The sequence below is a fragment of the Saccostrea cucullata genome, unplaced genomic scaffold (genome assembly GCF_032062105.1).
Source record: "Saccostrea cucullata isolate Sc308-1 unplaced genomic scaffold, CSIRO_AGI_Scuc_v1 ctg395, whole genome shotgun sequence".
Taxonomy (NCBI): domain Eukaryota; kingdom Metazoa; phylum Mollusca; class Bivalvia; order Ostreida; family Ostreidae; genus Saccostrea; species Saccostrea cuccullata.
The window spans coordinates 295,425-312,458 of record NW_026929552.1 but is presented as its reverse complement, the minus strand read 5'-3'; the positions used below and the strand labels follow the sequence as shown (position 1 = coordinate 312,458).

The window sequence follows — 17,034 nt, the reverse complement described above, 5'->3', positions numbered from 1 at the left end:
TCCCAAACCTAAGGAGCCATGATTTGATCAATTTAGAAACTACGTATACATTTTTTCAGAAAGCTTCCACATAAGTTTCAGCTTTTCAGCTGGCCCATTTTGTTGAAAAGTTTCGAAAGTTTGTAAATTTTGTCAAGTTTGTAAAGGTTTGAAAATTACTACGCAATAAAGAGTTCCGATTGAATTACATTTGTTTCTGCAGATAAAAACGATCAATCCTTATTTTTAATTCCAATGAATAGACCAAGATAAATTAATTGATTTACATGTATTTTCTCCATGGAGATAAAGAGCAATGGTTTTTGTTCACTGATACTTTTTTCTATTTAAACATTCTTCCTGGGGGTAACATATATGGATAATAAATTGATAGGCTCGTTATTTACACCTTTATTCAAACTTGTTCTCATAAACCAAAAAGCATTCAGCACTGGTACAGAGGGTCCTTAAAAAGAATTTGAAACTGTAAAAAGTTTACAGATCAGAAAAATTCACTTGAGCTTACAGCTCAGATGAGCTAATAAAAAGCAAGGCCAAAAAAACCATGCGCCAAATTGCATCATAGTGAGACAGAGTATGAAGCAATCCTTAATTCAGCCCAGCTAGATATACGTGTTTTGTGCGTAATGTATTCATCGATGAATGAATAAGAAATGAAACAAGAGGCCTAAGGGCCATATCACTCACCTGAGCACATTAGCTATGAAAAAGCACAAATCAGATCAGAATTGAAAAGCTTACGGGGTGGGGGGTTGAATTTTAATACTGCTTGAAAATGCCTCCACATCAATACAGCATATAACTTTGCTGTTCTTAAGAAAAAGGTTTTTAAAGATTTTTGTTTACATTTTGTTTGTTTGAATTTGATTCCCCGTTGTTTTCCTCCCTACCCCTAAAGTCCATGATTTGAACAAATTTAAATCTTCAATACATGAAGATGCTTACATGTCAATATGACTAAACATAGCCTTCTTGTTCTTGGGATTTTTCCCTTTATTTTCCTATTGTAAAACTTTAATCCACGATTGAGACCCCACCCTACCCTTGGGGATTATGATTTGAACATATTTAATTCTACATTACATGAGGATACTTCTATTTAAATATCACTAATCATGACTTTGCTTTTCTTGAAGAAGAACCTTTTTTTAAATATATTTTAATGTAAAATTTGGATCCCCTACCGTGGCCCCACCCTACCCCTGGGGGTTATGATTTGAACAATCTAGAATCTACACTACCTGAGGCTGCTTCCATAAAAATATCTCTAATCATGGTTTTGCAGTACTTGAGAAGGAGATTTTAAAAGATTTCCCAACATATTCCTATGTAAAACTTTGATTGGCCTTGTGGCCCTACCTTACCCCCGGGTGTAATGATTTGAACAAACTAGAATCTACACTACCTGAGGATGCTTTCATATACATGTAAATATCACTTATCATGGCTTTGCAGTACTTGTGAAAGAGATTTTAAAAGATTTCCCAACATATTCCTATTTAAACTTTGATTTTCCTATATCATCCTATGTAAACTTTTGATCAGCCATTGTGGCCCCGCCCTACCCCCGGGGTCAAGATTTGAACAAACATGAATCTACACTACCAGAGGATGCTTCCTGATGAGTTTCATCTTACCTGGACCAGTGGTTCTGGAGAAGATTTTTAAAAGATGCCATTAAATTTTTCATTAATTCATTATTATCTCCCCTTGGAAGAGAGCTAGGCTCTTTATTTGAACAAAGTTGAATCCCCTTCACCCAAGAATACTTTGTGCCAAGTTTGGTTTAAATTGTCCCGGTGGTTCTTGAGACGAAGATGAAAATGTGAAAAGTTTACAGGGACAACGACGACGACAAGGACAGACAACGGACAAATTTTGGTCAGAAAAGCTCACTTGAGCCTTCGGCTCAGGTGAGATAAAAAGTAATTCATATTATAACATTTCAATTGTGAACTACTGTAATTATTCCGTTGAATAGAAGACAAAAGTATTTTTACAATGTGCTAAACAAACATCTATCAATCCTGAATTTACTCTTCTAAGTTTTAATCTTAGAATTAAAGTCACAAATTTCAATAAAAATATTTTCCATGTTCAAAGTTTGAACTCGTGGAAAGCTTACTCGCTAAAAAAATTACATATCTTCAAATTAATGAATATCCTTCACACACCTCTATAACATAAGGAGATTAACAGCAAAAGTTTTTGAGTGAGTTAATTATTATTATTAACTGCTCGAAGTGTGAAGAGAGGCAGGAATTCATAATCGCCACGAAATGTTAAATTTCACATACAAAACTACCAAACACTTCTTTATCCACGAAAACAAAACCTCACAAAAAAATTTATTTCCTCAAACCACGAAAATCTGACCCCACGAAACCCTTTTTCTGATTATTGTTAAAAACTTATCCTCATTTGACCAGTCATGGTCAGTATCATTCGATTCGAATCAAGAAAGAAAAATGTCAAACACATAATTTAGAGTGCACAAATATTAAATAAATGGTAATTTTTTTTATATAAAAAAAATAGCATCGCATCGTAATATTCCGATTTTTCCGTTTTTAAGTTACACTTACTTGTATTTATCCTAATATTTTAGATTTTATCTTTCAATTTGTAGGATTTTAGTTTTTAATAATGATAATCATGAAAATTCTAATGCATGTATGATAATTTTTTAAAATTGAGGTTGACTTTGTACTCCGTAGATTATTAGTCATAATGAAAAGGTCTAACATTCCCGTACGCCCAGTTATGCATCTGCCTTCTTGCTCCATATAGTGATGCTGACATTCGATGAAGGTTTTCAGTTAAATTAGTTCGGTTTCCTTTCGCCATATTATAAGCCGGGAATGCCAATAGACCTGCATGAAACATCGCCGTCAGCGGCCCGATTATTACGCCAAGAATTATAATACCTCTGGCTGACACTTTGAGTAGGCTTATGGGAATCATTGCTAGACCCTTTACGGTTCTCAAAATACCCGGTAGACCCTGAATCCCCGCGAAGTCGGATGCCTCAATATCCTGATTTGTCTTGATTTCCGTCGACACCATCTTTCAGTTCATCCATTACGTTTTGAAGGAGCTCAAATCTCTCCTGATAACAGTTTTGATACCGTTTTAGTGTGTCTGTTGTACCACTGTTCAAGTAGGTTTCAGTAATTTCTGCTCCTGCAGTCACTGTTTCTCCGGAAACCGCCAGAACCCCTCCTCCTACAGTCAGTATGGTGGAAATTCCTCCGGTTGCCGGTGCCAGAGCTATTCCAACACCTGTCATTACTGCGCCAACAATTCCTGCCCCTGAACCAGATATCGTCGCGATATTTACATTTTTACGACGACCCTCTATTTCAGATATCAACAAGTCACATCTCCTCTGTAAAATCTGATTGCATAAAAGCCACTGCTCTACAGTTAAATAAGCTGTTTCCAGATGAGTATCGACAATCCTTATCCTTCGCATCAAGTTGCCATCTGCCAATATTCAAATAAAAGTATAACATTCAATATGAACAAAGTTTGAAAAAGGTATTCAATTTTGTAAGAAACATGTACCTTGTTTAGAAAAATATGGCGTGCAGTCAGCTTCAGCAGATGGAACGACTGGAAAATCTACCTCGCAATTATAAAAAGCCATTTTTGGAACAATTCTGTGAAATTGTTTGCTTCCCGTTTGCAGAAGAGAAATGTAATATGTTTTATCCGGGGGACATTTTTTGGGGAAGTTTTATTTGGATTCCTCCACCGGGTTCTCAGCTTCGAATACTCAGTCCAGGAACTCTCTGTTGAAGATTTTGTGTCGTTGACTTTTAGGACATAAATATCGGTCTGGAAGAACGTGCAAGAGAGCCAAAGCAATATGTCATCGGTAGGAAAATCATCTTCAATTCTTTCAATTACAAATTTTGCCAATTTTTCATTGTCAATTTCTCCTTGCAATTTTCCAAACGTTGATTCGTAAGCATGATAAATATTTACTCCAAGGTCATCTTTCATTCCATACCTGTAACTCTCATCGAACAGCAAGTCAAAGCTATTTCTAAATCGTGGGCCAAAACAATTTTTGTGCTCTTCATTTACCAGGATCCACGGATAAGGCCTGGTATTTTGTCTGCGATTTCTGAAATCAACATATCCAAATTCTACTGATTCATCTTCATTTCTAACCATTAAGATACAAACTGGATCTGAATCGATACACGGTCTGATACAGGGAGCGAACTTATAGCCCTGAAATCCGAGGATGTCTTCACCGTTAGAACTATTGAAACGAACAAGACATATATTGTTCTGTAATTCTGCTGCAGCAAAAATTTCTCGAGGAGATCCCCTCTTCTTCTCTCTTTTCGACTTTTCCAGTTCTTTAGATAAACACGTTTTGGGGTGTGCTTTTCCATCACAACTAATACACAGAGGATGAAATAGGTGGAAATACCAGGGATTATTCAAGTTCGAATACTTTGTCCCGCAATTGCTCTGCGTTTTTGCAAGAATTTGGATCCCTTTGTTTTATCAATGCTGAATAAAGACTATTATAAAGTGAGTTTACGTCTTTAGAATATCTCGTCAAACTATATCCATTTCTTTGAAGGATTCTCTTAGCTTTGTCCATGATGAAAGTGTTTTCATATACCACCTAAAATGTTTTATTGTGTATCAGTCGTCAAACATTATTCTCCTATTATATCTCAACACCACAGTGTTCCTCCTAGATCTAGAGGCAGTTGATTTGAATAAATGTAGATCTACAATACCTCCGGGTGCTTTATATTAATATGATGTACCAATCATAGTCTTCTTGCTCTTCAGATGGATGCTTAACGATTTCTTCAGTAGACATCTACTTGTTTTATCTCCTATTGTAACCAACCATACCTAATGGATTATGGTTTAAATAACTTTGAATCTATGCAACTAGAGAATGCTTGCACACTGATATAATTTATCATGGCCTTGTCAAATTTTAGGAGAATATTTTCTCTCAGTATACTTTCCCGTGTTAAAAAAAAATAACCTTTTTCTATCTCGCATTATCTCGAGTGCAAAGTGAATTGGCAGTGTGACAGAAAGGTTTCATACAAGTTCATTTTTTTCTTACTGAGTATTTTTAAAAGGTGACAGCAAATCTTCAGTTTCATTAAAAACGGTTGTTTGCACGATGGATTGATATTTGTTTGATAATAGTAATGAAAAAGCAAATGATATATACTTGGAAATGTGAAATTGTATCCATACACACGACGGACGATATATTACAGACGCATAATTTTTTGACAAAGTTTAACAAAGTTCACTTCAGCATTTGGGTGAAAATGAATACGGGAACCTTATACTAATATGCTTATATAATCTCTTCCAAATGAAAGTACAATGAACCCCTTGTCACTTACCAGACTGAATGTCAAGGATTCAAAGATACGTCCTTTAAGTTTAACGTTTGCATGCGGCATCTCTAAAATATCCAAATCGAAATATAAACAGATCTAAGAGAAGTTATGAACAAAGGTAACCCAAAGACAAAGTTGTATGTACTGATAAGCAGACCAGACCAATTGTTGATAGTCCCATGACGAAAGAAGTTGGTTCACTTTATGCATAAAATGGCCCTGTAGATATACCAATAAATTGATCAATACTTGATTTTCTATTTGAAGCATTAAAATAAAGTAGTGACTTGGTGCTTTCATATCCTATTAAAAAAAATTCTTCTAAAAGTCCAGGTCTAGGAGAACTCGCTTTATGAAATTTAGAGTAAAAAAATCGATCAAAAAATAGCTTTAAAAATTTGAGTACTTTGTTAATACATATTTTGTCTTATATTTTTTTTACTTCTATACGAACTAAGCATACTTATCTAATTATATATCCTATCAAAACAATATATTATCCGATTATACATCTATCAAAGTTTTTTTTGGCTTTTTTTCTATGGATGGCACTGAAGCTTTCTAGTCCGCTCTCCATATTATATTTAGACCGCCGAGATCTGTAGCTAGTTTATCATCAAGATTCGTACCTATGAAGTTTAGTTATTAGGTTATCATGGTTGTCTTTTTCTAGTAAAATATCCATATATGAAACAGATGTGTCAAAAATTGTATTATCCTTCAAGTTCATTGGGATATATCGAGTCGATATGATTGATCGGAAGTATTTTAACTGACAATATATCGTCTGTATACCGGTATCTAAATGTCGACTTGAAGGCCACAGAAACAGACCTATTCTATTCGATTGGATGTGTTCGTCTCGAACAAATCTTGCTTCTTAATCAGAGTACTTAAGTGTACAATCAGAATGATATTTTACAGAAATATTTTCGGTGAACAATGACAAGGCCAGTTGTTACATTGTTGATACATTGTGAAAATGCACTTTTGAATTTATTTTGCATGTATTTTCACTCGTAATAAACAGTTAATAATTAAGTAAATGAATTTGTAATTCAAAGTTATATAACAAGTTGCATCTACTGAAAATGCTTCATGTATTTAATTTATTATCCAATAAATCTAATTAATATCTTAAAGATAAGGGAGTTTCCAAACTTTGTCAAATAAATGGTTTCCAAACTTTGTGAAATAAATGAACTTTTTAGACAGTTATGAAAAATAAATAAACTTCAGAACTTTAATGACTAGAGTACATGGTTCGTTAAAAACACACAATGCCACACTTTTAAAGTTGCTTTGAAATATAATCAAAGAAATGAGAAACAAAGAAATAAATAATAGGATCATTGACCACACCGCTCCCCAGATTCACTTTGGTCCTCCTACGTAAAATTTTAACTGGCTTTTGTAGTCTCAGTCTTCATTCATAACCTTGGTTTAAACAAAAATAAATTAACATTACCAGATGATGCTACTACTGATTTATCATAGCTCTGTAAAGGGTTTTTAAGATTTATCTCAATATAATCCTAATGTGACATCATCCAATCTCTGGGGCCTATAATGTGAGCAATTTAAACGAATCTTTCGTCTAATTTTCAGATCCAGTAGTTCTTGAAAAGAGTTTTTTTTTAAAGATTCTTTTAATGTATTTCAATGTTAAGAGTTAGATATCCTTTTGAGGTCTTACCTTACCCAACTTTCTTTGGAAGCTCTAACAAATGTCTCACACTTTTTTATCCAGTGATTCTTCCTGTACATATTTGATGTAAAAATTTAATTTCCTATCATGGCCCCAACCTCCCCGAGGGACCATAATTTGACCAATTGAGAATCTCTACATATCTAAGAAAGCTTCCACATAAGTTAGCATTTCTAGCGAGTTGTTCTTTAGAAGGATATTTTTAAAGATTTTCCTGTACATTTATTCACGAAATCTTGATTTCCTATTGTGGCCACACCCTCCCCCAGAAGCCATGATTTGACCAATTTAGAATCTAAAACACTTAATAAGAAAGCTTCCACACAAGGGTTTCTACCCGGTGGCTTTTGGGAAGATTTTCAAATATTTTTTTCTCTATATTTAAATTTTTTAAAAAAATGATTCAAGGGCCATGATTTGATCAATTTAGAATCTACATATTTTTAGAAAGCTGCCACACATTTCAGCTTTTCTGGTCCCTTTTCTTGAGAAGATTTATAAAGATATCTACATAAATTTTCATGAAAAATAACTTTGTTTTCCTATTATGAAACCTTTTCCCAGGGGCCGACGATTTCAACAATTCAAAATATACACTATATCATCTTCTCTAACACATGGGTTTCTTGAGAAGAAAATTATTCCATCCTATTTTGTATTTTCCAGATATCCACCCAACCACCTCCTTGAAGGGAGATTAGCTCGTCGTGAGAATTTAGAATCCGATTTACCAAGGGATGCTATATACCAAGTTTTGTTAAAATTTACCCAGTGGTTATTAAGAAGTTGAAACTATAAATAGTTTACAGACGGGCAGACAGATGGACAAATTCCGGTACACGTGTGATCAGAAAAGTTCACTCGAGCTTTCAGCTCAGATGAGCTTATAAAAAAAATAAAGCGAGACAAAAATAATACCGCCTATGATGTCACAATTGCATCATAGTGACACTGACTTTGTAGAAGCTCTTACTGTTTAGTCAATAAAGTATACATCGATGGAAAAAATGAAAGACAGTTACTCCAGAATGTAAAACATTTCAATTGTGAAATACTGTAATTAATCATTTGAATAAAGTAAATTCTTAAACAAGTATATAACAGTGAAAATAAAAGTAATTTCATTAGGTGAAAAACAAACATCTATCAATCCTGAATTATCTCTTTTATGTTTTAATCTTAAAATTTAAATCACAAATTTCAATAAAAATATGTTCCATGTTAAAAGTTTGAACTCGTGAAAAACAGAATATCTTTCCTACTCGTTAAATAAATTCTATATCTTTAAATCTGTAAATATCCTTCACTCACATCTATTAACAAAGAGATTGACAGCATAAGTTTGGGTGAGTTAATATTTCTAAGAACTACTGAAATCAATCATTTTCGTTGGGGATTAATTTTCGTGCTTTACGAGGCGTGAAGTGACCCACGAATTCATGATCATTACGAAATGTTAAATTTTCTCATACAAAACTATCAAACAGTTCTTCATCCAAAAAATCGAAATCCAACAAACAAATATTTTTTTCCTAACACCATGAAAATCTGACCCCAAGAAAACCTTCATCAAATTAATGTTCACTTATCCTCATTTGACCATACAATAACATAGTCCCGTATCAAGAAAGAAAAAAATGTTAAACACGTAAATTAGAGCTCAAAAACATTAATGAAGAGTAAAGTTTTATAAAATATAAGATGGTAAAATTCCAACCACCATCTACATATTTTTTTTAGTAACACTTACTTATACTTGATCTTCAATTGTTTGTCTTTCACTTTAGCAAGATTTGAATTTTCAATTATGATACTCATCAAAATACTACACTGTAGTATGATAATTTCTTATATGGATCTTCTAATCATAATAGAAAGGTCTAACATTCCCGTACGCCCAGTTATGCATCTGCCTTCTTGCTCCATGAAGTGATGCTGATATTCGGCGAAGGTTTTCCGTCAGATCAGTTCGGTTTCCTTTCGCCATATTATAAGCCGAGAATGCCAATAGACCTGCATCAACCATCGCCGTCAGCGGCCCAATTATTGCGCCAAGAATTATTATGCCTCTGGCCGACACCCTCAACAGGCTTATAGGAATCATTGCTAGACCTTTCACGGTTCTCAAAATACCCGGTAGACTCTGAATTCCCGCGAAGTCGGATGCCTCAATATTCTGATTGGTTTTAATTTCAGTTGATACCTCTGCCAGTTTAGTTACTTCCCTTTTAAGTTCATCCATTACGTTTTGAAGGCGCTCAAATCTCTCCTGATAACAGTTTTGATACCGTTTCAGTGTGTCTATTGTACCACTGTTCAAGTAGGTTTCGGTAATTTTTGCTCCTGCAGCCACTGTTCCTCCGGAAACCGCCAGAACCCCTCCCCCTACAGCCAGTAGGGTGGAAATTCCTCCGGTTACCGGTGCCAGCGCTATTCCAACACCTGTCAGTACTGCACCGACAATTCCTGCCCCAGAACCAGATATTGTGGCAATATTTACATTTTTACGACGACCTTCAATTTCATTTATCACCAAGTCACATCTTCTCTGCAAAATCTGATTGCATAAAAGCCACTGCTCTACAGTCACGCAAGCTGTCTCCAGAAGAGTATCCACTGTCCTTATCTCTCGCATCAAGTTGCGATCTGCAAAAGGAATAAAAAGAAATTATTACTTCTATATAATTTAATGGGTTAGAAAAAAACAGTACTGCTTGAAAAATGTCATTCCGGCTGATGATGAAAGTTACCTTGTTGTGTGCGATATGGCGTTAAGTCAGCTTCATTTGATGGTTCAACTGGAACATCTGAAACGCAATTACAACAATCCATTTTTGGAATAATTCTGTGAAACTGCTTGCTTCCCGTCTGAATAAGAGAAATATAGGGCCTTTTATTCTTAGGACATTTACTTTTAAAACGTGTGGTTTTATTGGGATTCTTTTTCCGGGTTCTCAGCTTTGAGTACTCAGTCCAGGAGCTCTCTGTAGAGGTTTTTGTGTCGTTGACTTTAAGGACATAGATCTCAGTCTGGAAAAATGTACAAGCAAGCCATAACAATAGGTCATCAGTAGGAAGATCATCTTCCATTCTTTCAATTATAAATTTCGCAATTTTTTTGTTGTCTTTTTCGTTCTGTGGGAACTTTCCAAATGTAGCATTGAAAGTATGTTTAGTTTCATCTCCAATAACCGGTTCATAAAAGTGAATGTTCTGCAACAATTCCTCACTAAGTTCTTTCAGTAATAAATCTACATTTTTTTCTGTTCCAAATATCTCTTTGCTTAAGCAACGAAGAAAAGAATGTTCGAAAAATTGAATGGAGTCAAACGTTCTTCCTTTCATGTCGTTTCTTTGCATCGCTATACGCAGTGAAGAGTAGGGCGTGCACACTGGAAAATCTCTTATTTCTGTCATGAACATTTCTTCGTCAGGATCCTTTGAAAGGAACGTGATGAGAGGATGGTGACGTTGCTTTGGATCCACGCATATTAAAAGCTGAGATTCCGTTTCTGACAAAGACAATTAAACAGTATGTGTACTTGTACAATTTTTTTTAAATATCATTGGCATAAGATCGAGTCAGTCAGAATAAATGTGTATTCATTACTGTACTTTTGGGATTTATGGGTCCTCCAATAAAGGGAAAAACTGTGCAGATCTTGGGTTGGGTTTATAGGGAGGACAGACACTTTAGGAAGGGCAGGCAGGGCAATAGGGTGTAATAGAATAATTTTTATTCCTTATACTTTATCAACTTTAGACTCCTCTCATGTTTTATAATACTAGTACACTGTATGTCTTATTTGTGACAACATTTACAACAAAACATGAAATCGGCATATACATGTACCTGTGAGTTCCAAAAATTTAATATTTATACATTATTTAGTCAATTATGATTAAACAAAACACCATGAAAGTATACAGCAACAATAAAATAACACTTTTCTTAATTTAAGTTTTAAACTTACTCTGTTGGTTTCGAAGTAAGGAAAGAGGTGGCGGAATTTCACAGTTACAACCTCTGAGAGGAGTTATCCGATCAAAGGAATCCTTCAGTCCATTGTAGAAAAGAGTTATATAAAACCTGCATTCTTTCTTCCCATCAAGTTGGTCTGACCTCGAACGAACAGGTTCGAATTTTGTCCAGTAGAGCCCCTGAGAGCAGTTTAACTGGGTTAGATCTGAATGGTAGATGTATATGGGAACTGTCAACCAGTCAGAAATCCTTCGCATCTTTTCATCGAAATCCAGTGTCTCGTTTCCTAAAGCATCCTGAAGGTCACTGTATCGATAGTGAATTATAACTTCTATATAAATTCTATTCGAAAAGACATTTCAAAAACAAGCTTAAGGTGATTCAGAAAACGATTACAACTTATCTTTTTAAAAAAATCATACTCAAATATTAGGTGTTCATGCATTCAACATAGGTTTGATCATCACTACAAACCTTGAAAAATATTGACTTTCATCTCCATATAATTCTTTAGACAGGGCTTTGACTAAAGTACCATTTCCACCATTTATTTGATCAAGTCGCCTTTCTTCAGCATAAAGTCGAGCTGCAACGATTTCTATGTCGTTCGTTGGGATGAGATAATCAGTTCGCTGAGGCCAAATTGTCCTGTTGTTCAGTACATGCTTTAAATGGCTGTGGTTTTGGTGTTTCCTACTTGATGGACAGCATGGGGTTCGCACTACAGGCAATATCATCAAATATTATTGACACTTGAATAAGAGAAATAACTCTCACTGGCATTTAGGACTTTTAATTCTTTTAAGAAAATGTCAACTTGAAGTTAATAGACTATTTCAGTAGAAGTGTTCACGGCAAGGAACACCGAAATAGTTCAAATTCAACATTATCTTTATTTTAGCCTTTAAAAAAAATAACTGAGCAGATGGATGAAGGGTACTTTTCACACATTTGTTACTTAAGGATGATGTGTACTCGGATGACAATAAATTCCACCAATAAGAACGAAAAACTACCTATTGCGCATTGTACACCTATGATTTTTGTGTTAAATTGCAATTTCAAATAACTAGGTTTTTTAAGTTTATTCTTTTTTCAGTAGTTATTGTTTTGGAATAGTTTCACTCTCTCTACTCCACCACCTCTGTGAGGACGAAGTACAGGATATGTAAATCAATATCGATGATAACATACAGGGGATGACTAATCCCATTGCCCGACGCCAGGGGTTAGGGAATTTTAGGGGTGAGCAAGTGAATTTTATCAACCACTTCCCCGTGGGCAAGTGACTTATCAAAAATAAAATCAATATCCAAGCCATAGATTTAAAGCTGGGCATAGGGGCTTGCATGATCTAGTCAGTATTTGGTTTCCTCTTTTTTTCGAAATATTTATAATTACATGTAGTAATTAGTATTAATCAATGGATGGGCAAGCAAAAACTCATTAGGGCAAGTAAATTTTGACCATGTACTTGCCCATGGACAAGTGCCTTAAAAATCTATATGTCAGCCCCTGGCATACCAAATCTCACACCATTCTGAACAAAATATTATATAGAAGACTCTGTAATATATAATGAAGACTTCATATCTGTTGTGAATCCCTTCTATTCCAAAGAACATTGAACAAGATAAACTTTTTCGTTTTACTGACTTTGCATGATTTTTGGCTTTTAAACAAATGAGCAACTTGATGTGTTGCATGCAGTTTATTACTAATAATTTTATAGATTTGTTTGAAAAGCATATATTTGATGGGATGATATTATTACTTTCTCTCCTTATTATTAACCACCACCGAGTTGTCCGCGTATTGTAGGGTGGCGTCTTAATACGAGTGAAAATTCTCGAAGGGGACGTAAAACAATAGAAAATGTTTAAACGGGATCAATGTCTACAAAAATAGCTGGAAATTTCACCATTTGTTTGAGGCATTGCAAATGTTCGGTCGAAATCAAAACTCACACATAAACAACGTTATTATTATTTTTTTACTTATTTACTCCTAACTCTTCAAGTTTTAGTCAAGATAAAGAGCTGAAAAGTAACTTACACACTGCTTTGTGGATGTCATCTTTAATTTTCCCAATATGCCCCTGTATTTCTGGCTTTTTCTGGCGACAAGAGCATTCTCCTGGTGCTGTGACATAAGGCATGTATTCTCCACGACTCGTCTGCTGATGCAGAAGGATTGGAGAGCTAAAGCAACAGGCATATCTACATGCCACTGACATATAGGTTTTCCAGTCACCTCTGCACATTTTATCAACAACAATGTCGACGTTGAATACTGATGATATGGCATAGAGTTCTCCATCAGTGGGAGGTTTCTGTCGATTTTTAACTTTCTCTGTGTGTTTCTTCAAAAGCCTCTCCTTTTCGGTGGCTCTCGTTTCTTCATTGATGGTATCATCTGCGTACTTGCAAAATAAATCCAGATTGTCCTCTTCCATTTCAAAGTTACAAATAATATTCAGTATGCGGTCATGGTGATCTTCTTTACCGTAGAATTCTAAACTTAAACGGCGATACAAATCTTTGACATCATCTTTTATTCCATACCTAACATGTTCATCAAACAGCAAATGAAAACTATTTCTGAATCGTGTGCCAAAACACTTCTTGTGCTCTTCATTCACTAGATCCCAAGGGCTAGATTTTAGATCTTTACTATTATCTCTGAAATCAATATTGCCGAATTCTGTCGATCCATCTTGATTTTCAATCATTAGAATATATACCGGCTCTGAATCAAGACACGGCCTGATACATGGAGCAAAAATGTACCCCTGAAATCCGAGCATGTCCTCACTATCAGATTTATTGTAACGAATAAGACATATGTCCTTCTGTAGTAATTCTGTTGCAGCATAAATTTCCCGAGGAGATGCATACTTCTTCTCCTTTTTCACCCTTTCCTGATCACTTGATAGGCAATCTCTTGGGTGCATTGTTCCATCGCAGCTGACGCGCTGGGGGTGAAATAGGTGGAAATACATAGCGTTATCCAACTCGAGTTTGAATATCTCATCACGCGTTTGCTTTGCATTTTTGCCAGAAGGCTGTCCTTTCTCTGTATTTAATACAGCATGAAGACTGTAATAAAATGAGTTCTCGTCTTTGGGATGTGTTGTCACACTATAACCTTTTCTTTGAAGGGTTCTTTCGGCTCTGTCCATGATGATAGAACAATCACATTAAACCTAGAAAGGTTGGATGTACCAAAAGTTTACTGTATATGAAGAAAACAAATATCAGGTAAATGAAAAATGAATAACAACATTTATTCACCATGTTTACCTAAAGTATTTTTCAGTTCTTTGACTATAACTTTCTTTTTGGCAACGTGAAATATGAAACTATATGTTTTCTTGATTTACTACAGTAAAAATTTGAAAAAAAAGTTACTTTGATTTAGTATTTTATATAGTGCTACATTATAATAAAACTTTGATTCTTATTTTTCCTATTGATATATAATCATCGAAAATAAAATTTAAATGGAGCATTTAATTAAATATTGCTATACTGTTTGGCAAAAATTTGTTGCAACATGTCAAATGGTTCAAAGGTCTATGATTCTATGGTATAAGTTGGTTTATTTGTCTGTTTGTCTATCTATCTATTTGTTTGCTTTGTTGTCTGTGGAATATGATGTGCAACCAATGCTTTTTCTTCGATCATTTCTTGAAATCATTTTATTTAAAAAGGCAACACGTGTTGAAAAACTTTTTTACTTCATCCAGTTAATAATTTTATGAAGCAAAATAATTTTAAATGATAAATTTTGTACATTTATTTGTTTGCTAACATTACGTGTAATGGAATAAGACGAATCTTGCTGCGTCTGCAGGTTTCTTGTTTACTTCGACTTTTCATGATTTAAATATGGAAAAACTCCTACATAAACAAATACATGGGCGCAGACATTTTGGACACCCTGGAGGAGAAAATGCTACCTGGCGCGTGATTGGTCAATAAGAGAAAATCTGACAAGTGAAATAAAGTTGATAAAAATCTCATATCAAGACTTGGGTTTCTTTGAGATATATAGGAGTTACAGGTAAAAATTTGAAGGGAGGGGTGCACTTTGGTTAGAGATTTTCATTTGATGTCAAACGCACCTTGTTGTAAACAAATGGAAATTGAAGGTAAAAGGGCCGCGTGACGGTGTATTTTTTCTGGTATATTGTTTTCCAATATCTCGAACTTTCACGGCAAAAAGGTCATTTGCCCAAAATTCAATATATGTATGAGTGACAGGGGCTCAAGTTTGTATGGAAGTCTATGGGAAAACATTTGGTGGTGTTTGTCCATATCTGTTATTCTTTGGACAGTTTTAGACATTTTTAGACAAGCCCTATATAAAACATCACGTACCTTTAAAATCAAAAATTAAAACAGTGTAAATCGATTCATGTTATGTATTTTGTACACACTTTGTTTTGTCTTTGAAATAAAAGTCAGCTGTGTGTTGACAAGGAACCCTGTTAAAACGAAAGTAGATTTACCAACTACGACCTTAAGAAATTTCCATCCATCGGTCATTATTCTTTATACTTACCAGTTAAAATGTCTAATTCAGAGTTTCATGGCTCCATAAATTCATATTTAACAGCTGTTTATTTATTTAGCGTCTGTTTACATGACACGTAAGCCTATTTCACTTCTTCAACAAAAGAGCATTTGGTCTATTTTTAGAGAATTTATCAACAAAGGGCGGATAATCAAATCCGTTTTATTCTTGGCATAGAAGGCACTGATTGGCACAAACATAAACAATTCTTATTATCTTATCTCTACAACTAAATTATCTAACAAATGTTTACTCTTTGGGTTACAATATGTTTGATTTGATCTTCTCTAATTTGTTACCTGAATACATATAAATTTACATTGTTTAATTCATATAAGCTAATTCTCTAAACTCTTTTTTTTTACTTTTTTATCCCTTTATTTTATTTTTTTACTTGATTTCCCTTGTATCAACATGTCATAGAAATATTTAAAATTACTAAATACGAAATTAGCTCGTTTAACGAACAAGAGATCGATCGTAAATAATCTTAAATAATCTTTAAGCAATACAAATATATATTAATTATTTGAAAAGGTCATAAACACGGAGTTCTGGGAATTCCAGAGATGGGATCAGGTGGACTAAGCATCCTCTGTCGAACGATGCACTCGCCGTAGAGCAAGGTAGAGCATTCAGCAGTCAGACGTGGTATAAAAGCGAACCCTGACAATCAGTATGAGACAAGATCAATGGGTATAGGTCAAATTTCCACACAAGATCATTATAACGACCATAGAACTTATCTGTCAGAAGCCTGCCTGGGTTTAAAAATTGATTGTACTCCAGGCAAGCTCCCCAGTATCGAATCGAATAGGCTGGGAGAATGTAAACACTATATGCAAGAGATTTGGATATTACTAAATAAATTAAGAAGGTAGACGATGGAAAAGTTGATCTAGTTTGTTATATATACAGTTTAGTTTTTACTTGACTCTTATCGTCTACAGTCAGTAAAACATTCAAATATGAAGCAGACGTGACAGACTGTGGTGTCTTTTATTTCAAGCTCACTGGGGAAATCGATCCAAATGAAAATAGATGTTGTTACAAGCCTTTTCGGTTGTAACCATAAGATATTGTTTACGGAGCCTTTCTAATTCTTGAACATCTTCGAGATAGTGAAAACAGAAGGATAAATGGTTCGCATATTGCCTTTAAAATTTCTCGTGCAATTCTTTAGTCATGTTAGTATATTGGCAAAATTATTTGAATTCTTAAAAACATTCTGATTGTACACACAAGTACTCTGAAGTTGGTATTAAAAATATGCTTGAGTTTCTGATTGGCAATATCTAATGAGATGTGATTTCGGAGACCAGGTCTTCCAACAAACTATTGGAATTCCTATTAACACCAATTGCGCC

The 17,034-nt window shown here is 34.5% G+C and overlaps 1 protein-coding gene and 1 pseudogene across 1 annotated transcript; both read right to left on the bottom strand.

Moving 5' to 3' along the window:
- Window positions 1–2,721: 2,721 nt before the first annotated feature.
- Window positions 2,722–4,852, bottom strand: LOC134281203 (uncharacterized; annotated as a pseudogene).
- A 1,776-nt stretch (window positions 4,853–6,628) lies between these two features.
- Window positions 6,629–15,787, bottom strand: LOC134281199 (uncharacterized). The gene is made up of 6 exons (XM_062763682.1): window positions 15,656–15,787; window positions 13,145–14,294; window positions 11,564–11,810; window positions 11,082–11,395; window positions 9,858–10,619; window positions 6,629–9,753 (listed from the first exon to the last, which is right to left on the bottom strand). The coding sequence occupies exons 2-6, from the start codon at window positions 14,268–14,270 to the stop codon at window positions 8,969–8,971; spliced, it is 3,234 nt and encodes a 1,077-aa protein (XP_062619666.1). The 5' UTR covers window positions 14,271–14,294; window positions 15,656–15,787; the 3' UTR covers window positions 6,629–8,968.
- Window positions 15,788–17,034: the final 1,247 nt, after the last annotated feature.